Here is a 6,874-nt window from a genome sequence, read left to right on the forward strand (position 1 = left end):
GATGAGTTCATATTTATATTTTAATTTTTTTTTCTATTACAAGTTGTTTTTTATGTATAGTTAATAGTTAAGCATAAACCATATTAAGAAATAAATTCATTTATATTTGATATTTTTCATTGAATAAATAGGTAAAAAAAATTTTCCTTATTAATTGAGTTTTGCTAATAAAATTGTTTATATTGCCTATAATAATTTATGAATTATTAATTACTAATTAGGAGTAGAGTATAGGTACATGTGTTTACATTTATATTTAATGTTTTTCCGTGGGCTATTTTTCCTTAGTGTATTAATTTTTTGTGTTTTTTTTCCGTCAACTTTTTTCCCGCCTACCACTATAGACATAATAATATAAAGAAAATCTACATCCCTCATTAAATACTATCATGTTGATATTGGTTTTCTCACTTTATAGGTAGTCCATTACAATCGTTAGATTATATTATGTCAATTGTCAATAGAGTAGAATATAGACATCAATAGAACCTACCTACCTACAGACTTGTATGATACAAGTTATATCTTATATCTAGGTGACTAGGTCTCTGAATTATTTAAATCAACTCGATACGTAACAGCGCGCCGTTGACATATTTCGATATTCTTGAACGCTCTGTTTTGCATCGATTAATAATTCATCTGTGGAAGTTGGAATCCTCGTGATACCGAAATTTAGAATTTTGTACAGTTTTAGTTGTTGCACCTATGATCATATCGATGTGAATCTGTGACTTACATAAAATGTTGTCCATTAGGAACCATTTGATATTATTAAATCGATACGGCACGGCGGCCAAAGACGAATACGATGATAAGTGATTGCAAAAGCGATTGCATATTCAATCGCAGCTGATGTATCGTTATGAATTTATGATTCATCTTTATAATCGTGTTATGAATAATATATAAATCGAATATTATTGTATTCAAGCTGCCGATCAGTATGCCTGAAACGCGGTGCGTGCCTCCACTAAAGATAACAGGCTGGTATCGCTGAACCGCCGAGCAGTTCGATAGTCCTCGCCCGTTGTTATTTATTAAATCATTTAAATCGGCTTGTGACGATGGTGGAAGGGTGATGGTGGGGTTGTCGGTTGCCGGGCCATTATCTCGCAGTTTGGCGCCAAAAAAACATAACCGCCGAATCGCCGTTATCGGTCGCCCGCAACAGCAAGCTTAACCTAATCGGCTAGACGTAGCGCAGCTACATTTTCTCGTCAACCACCCGTGTGGAGTTTTAGCCGTCGCTCGTCGGTATAAACTTTGAATTCTCAAGTGTTTTTTTCATTTTTCGAATTTTCGTCGGTGTCTTCGAGTTTTATCGTCACACAGCTTTGCATATCCACCGGAGCTGTACATTTTCTTTTTGTGTCCAACGCTATAGATTATATCGAACGGCCAGACCAAAAGCACATGTTCTTGATCGGAGACCATCAGAATCAAAATCACGTCGAGACGGACCAACCATAACTTTATAATATAAGTGTGTTGGGTACGTTGCGTCGTCTTCTGTGCGGTACCGTTTCGCGACTTCACCAACGAGCTCATCAACAAATTATATTGTGTAATATAATCGTGTACCTATCATCATCTGACATGTTTTTCCCAGCATTAAAAAAGTCTGAAAAGGAAATCGAAAAGTTGAGTGACTATGAACGCCAGAGACTTAAGAACATAGCAGAGATAGAACTTCAGGTGTGTTTATCAGAACCATTCGTCTAATACATTTTAGTTAACTATTTACCCACTGTTCGAGTTAATCGGTTTTTTCCCTACAGTTAGCCGATCCATTAGACATCATACAGCAGTCAGCTAATGAGTTAAAATCTTCTAACATAACTGCCAAACGACGAGCTAAAGCCAAAAAGAGCAAACTCAATTCTGAAACAGGCGAAACAGGTGAAACATCAAATCGTGTCAAATTTGTGAGACGTTCATCGCGTATTATTCAAGAAAAAAGGTATGAAGTTATTTTGAATTGTTTATAGTACCTATATGCCATATGTATAATAAAGCAAAACTTTTATGAAATGTCTGAAGTATACATACAATCTGATAATAGTATCCTGACTTCGCGTAGGGGAGAACCCACCTATCCATCAGTACGACAGGCGTCTACAGCGCTTTCGGTGTTAATCTGTCTTGCCAATAAATGTGTAATTGTTTTAACCTTTTAACAGTTTTGAACTATACAACTATACTATTGTATTATCTAGAATTGTGTGTGGCTTGATAGCTTAATTGTAAACATTGATTAATTTGTTTTTTTTTTTTGCTATCAGTCTAAAATATATTTGTGGTATTAGTAGTTAACTAATAGTTTCAACGAAAGTTTTGTAGGAAGTTAAAAACTTCTTTGGTATACCCTACTTACATCTAAATTCTCTAGATTTTCTCATTTCAAACACAATTTATCCAAATTTTTACCTACTTTTTACTAGTTCTAGGTGTTTGTATTACTTCACTTAAATGCAAATAAATTGGTCATTTAATATATAGTTTATTTTTAACTTAAACTAATAAGTAACTGCAGAAAAATATAAATTTAAAATCAAAACAACTAATAAATAGTATCATAATTAATTACTTCTAAAGATTGCGACTTGCATCTCTCTTACATTTATTAATTTCAATAAATGTAACAAACTTAATTAAATAATTATATGAGTAAGTTTCTATAAGTATTAAAATAAAATGATTGCGGTTTGATTTAAAAATTATAGAATTCCTGAAACTTCCTAATAATACTCATAATAGAATACTAATAAAACATAAACAATATAATATATAGAACATAATTGTATAGTAATATGTTTGCTTAATTTATACTTAATGGCTACTGTGCATAGAACCTATGAACAATTATTTGATCTCAATCATATATTTATCTTATTGCTTTTCTTATTGGCTCAGGAGCCACAAGTTAAAAAAATATACTTTATATTTTAATTTTTAAATGAAAAAAACATTTATTTCTAGTAAATTCTTGTAGTGTAGTGTTAATCTAAAATTGTAAACTGTAACACATTATACAAACAATAATTATAGAGTACTAAATGTAATTACCTAATGCATTATAGAATATAAAAGTTTAGTTGTGTTGTTTATGTACAGACAGTTATACAGCCGTCGTAAGCAAAAACAAGCCTTAAATCACCAGAGAATGATAAATGAAAAACACAATTTCCTTAAAATCATAACACCTTGTATATTATAATAGTTTAAATATAATATAAGTTTTCCTATTTACCCTGTGAATGCAATAAAATAATAATAAAAATGATTAAATTAATTTTGAACAAGATATTTTACTTTTCATGATGCACCTTAGTATTGGTATAAACTTTTATGCCTTGTTCATAAGCAAGAATGCCGAAATAATTTCTGATATGACAAAATTATTTATACATTTTAATTATGTATGAGTATAATTATTTTTAAAGAATTCACAAAACAAAAATATTTTTTTTCAAGTCAATTTATTTATTTAAAAAAAAAACACTTAATACATCAATTTTATAATTATAATGTTGGAATATTTTCCCAAACATTTTTTTGTTGGCTGGGAGAACTTGAGATAGATTTTGTAGAATACTAAAACGTTATCTTATAGAATCTCTCATGATGAAATTGGATGCAGCATTCCATTGATTTTTATAACATTTTTTCTTAAAAAGTCTAATTCTGGGTATTCTTCATTGTTATTTCTTTTAATGTACAATATAAATAGTACCACCTGATGTAGTCTAAAGTTATTTTACAGCATTATTACCTGCTAGCCACAAATTTGTGTTTTAGTTATTTGATTATTGCTTATATTTTATTTTTTAAGTAATGTTTCAGAACTATAGCATATTTACCTACACAGGCTGAATTCTACAATTATTTTTTAATTTTTTTTTGAGAATTAATGAATTTTTGCTTACAACAGCAGTATAGTGTAGTTGTATTTCTTATTAGTATTATAATCTACAGCTTATTATATAATGCCAGATTTGTTTAGGTATTTATGTAATTTTTGTCAGTTTAACTACATTTACTTAATCTGATATATAAATAAAAGAATACGAGTTGTGCTAGTACTTAAATTGTTCATACTTAATGATCATTAATATTAACCTTAGTTAACAATATATTATATTCATTTTTTGTTACTTGATATGCCTATAATAATATAGATGTATTTGTGTGTATATTATATATAGACAATCAACAAATTATAACGAACAAAGTGATGATGAAAATGACAAGAGTGACGGAAAAAAACTCAAACACGGATCATTAAAAATCAAATTTCGTTGGTTTAAATCAAGCGAATATCAAAAATCAGACGAATTGTACTATAGCTCACTTGTTGATAGTGATTTTATTCATGATGGCGATGAAGAATATGAATCTGACTATGAGTCATCTGCAGTATGTATTAAATATCAATTATTAAATAAAATATTAACTGTTTGTATTTAACTTATATTGAACCACATTATATAAAAAAGCCTGGATCTAAAAGAAAGCGTAAAACATATACACCTCGTTTGGCTGTTTCTCAAGTAACACAAGAAATGATAGAAAATATTTCATATTCTTCATCTGGAAAACTATATAGTCAATCTGGTACAACTTGTCACCAATGCAGGTAAATCAATTAAAGCAAGTTTTAGAATTTGACGTATACCGAGTGATTATTTAGTCATTGAACACAAATTATTTTAAATAGTATAAATGTTTTTGAAAAACTAAATTTTTATGGTTTCTAGTCTTTAAAAAAAAAACAATTTTTTTATTCTTGACATTTTTTTAAGTTTTTAATTTTTTTGAATAATAGATTTTATGGTTCTGAAAAGTTTGACATATGATTTATATATTCTCTTAGAAAAAGCTTTAAAATTCTCTTTTAATTCTTAAACTGGTAAAATATGCTTTTTTATTTACTAAAGACTTAAAAATCTATTCACTTGTTACAATAAGAAACATTTAATAAAAATATGCTTAAATTTGAAAAAAATTATTGCAATTACCTACTTTTTTGGTAAACAATTTAAATTCAGTCACATTTGAAACAGTTTCGAATTTATTTACTAACAAATTATTTCTATTATTTAAAATGTTTGAGCTAAAAATCGGCTTTTTTAAGGACAATATTTATTATAAATTTCTATAATTTACTAGTTTCATCTTGTTCTGTTAAAAAAATATTTTCTAATTAATAACAAATTATACCTAAAATATAATATTTATCCAAATACAATTTAATTATTGTATAGACTATAGGGAATGGTTTTTGAAATTCAAATGTAATTATCTATTAATTATTATTAATCTTAAAAATACTATAGTCTTAAATATTATTGATTATTTCAATTACTATTGTTACTATAATATTGAAATTTAGAGGTTATTCAGAATATGCAAATTGAAATATATGTAAACCTTTCTAATTTAAATCTCAATTTTTAATTTATAGTTTGAAATAAAATAAAATATTATTTTGTGTTAGACAAAAAACTGCTGATCAAAAATCGTATTGTCGGTACAAAGGATGTAGTGGCATGAGAGGAAATTTTTGTGGATTTTGTTTAGGCAGAAGATATGGAGAGAATGTTGCAAACGTTTTAGTTAACCCGGTAAATTATAAGTAATCTAATTAATTTTAAAATACTCATTCATATTTTGTACTTTTTTTTAAGAAATGGGCCTGTCCACCTTGTCGTGGATATTGTAACTGTAGCATTTGCAGACGCAGAAAAGGAATGGCTCCAACTGGGCAATTAGCACAACAGGCTATGGCGGGTGGATATGAGTCTGTTCGACATATGTTAAGCAGCATAGAGGGTGAGAGTCCAGATGTTGTGGACTTAGAATTCGATGATGAAGAGAATAACCAGAATGAAGAAGAAAAAAATAAGGTTGCTGAAGTTTGCAATAACAATGAACAAAATAATCTTGAAATTCAAAATGAAGATGTGTCTGATGAAGTTAAATGCATTAACGGTGGCGAGCAATGTAACTTGGGCAATCATGAAGATGAACGTGCTACTGAGATAAAAGATACACATGAAATGATTATTGACAAACTTTATAAGCAACTATTTTCAGAAGATTAAACAGCTAAAACATTAAAAACAGAGGGCAATGAACCAAAAATATGAAATAATAATTATCTGATTTCATCAAACAAATTTATTTTCCACAGTATTATTAATTTAATTTTTTTTTGTTTATTTCTAAATTGAACATATATTTTCTACTTATTAATTCATTTGTTTGTATTTATTTTATGAATCGTCATAATTAGACTTAAATAATGTTAATTATTTGTTAACTATCCATCTTTTATGAATTATTATTAATGGTACAACAAAGAAAACTGGGTGTTCATTTAAATTATTATTTATTTATGAGTAGAAACTCGTGTACTATTATTTTTTAAGCAAGAGTAAATTGTATTTATTTAAAAGTATTATTAGTTATTAAGATTTATTTTATTTTTTTGGTGTGCCATGCTTACAGTAAATTAATGACTGATGTAATTTTCATACAAATGTACCAAAACATTTTCATTTCACAGTTAAATACAAATTTATTAAATGTGTTTAATTAGCCTATTGTAATATATTTTATTTTTAGTTGTACATTTTGACAATACTAAAAACTTTTGTTGAATCACATCATTATTATACTGACAATAAATGTTAAATCTTTATTTAAAATTACATTTAATAAGAAAATAATAATTTTTCCAAATTGTTATCTTCTATAAGATTGGGTACTGAACTGTAACATTTAATAATACTTGTTTTTTTTTTTTGCTGTTGAATACTAATAATTTATGAACTTCTAAATTTATAGATGTATAGATTTGTAAATTAAT

The 6,874-nt window shown here is 27.5% G+C and overlaps 1 protein-coding gene across 1 annotated transcript; it reads left to right on the forward strand.

Annotated features, from left to right (window-relative positions):
* Positions 1 to 1,098: 1,098 nt before the first annotated feature.
* Positions 1,099 to 6,205, forward strand: LOC111042008. Its single transcript, XM_022326494.1, has 6 exons — positions 1,099 to 1,698; positions 1,782 to 1,963; positions 4,209 to 4,419; positions 4,500 to 4,639; positions 5,501 to 5,627; positions 5,691 to 6,205. The coding sequence occupies exons 1-6, from the start codon at positions 1,600 to 1,602 to the stop codon at positions 6,105 to 6,107; spliced, it is 1,176 nt and encodes a 391-aa protein (XP_022182186.1). The 5' UTR covers positions 1,099 to 1,599; the 3' UTR covers positions 6,108 to 6,205.
* Positions 6,206 to 6,874: the final 669 nt, after the last annotated feature.

The sequence above is a fragment of the Myzus persicae genome, unplaced genomic scaffold, assembly GCF_001856785.1.
Source record: "Myzus persicae strain clone G006 unplaced genomic scaffold, MPER_G0061.0, whole genome shotgun sequence".
Classification (NCBI taxonomy): domain Eukaryota; kingdom Metazoa; phylum Arthropoda; class Insecta; order Hemiptera; family Aphididae; genus Myzus; species Myzus persicae.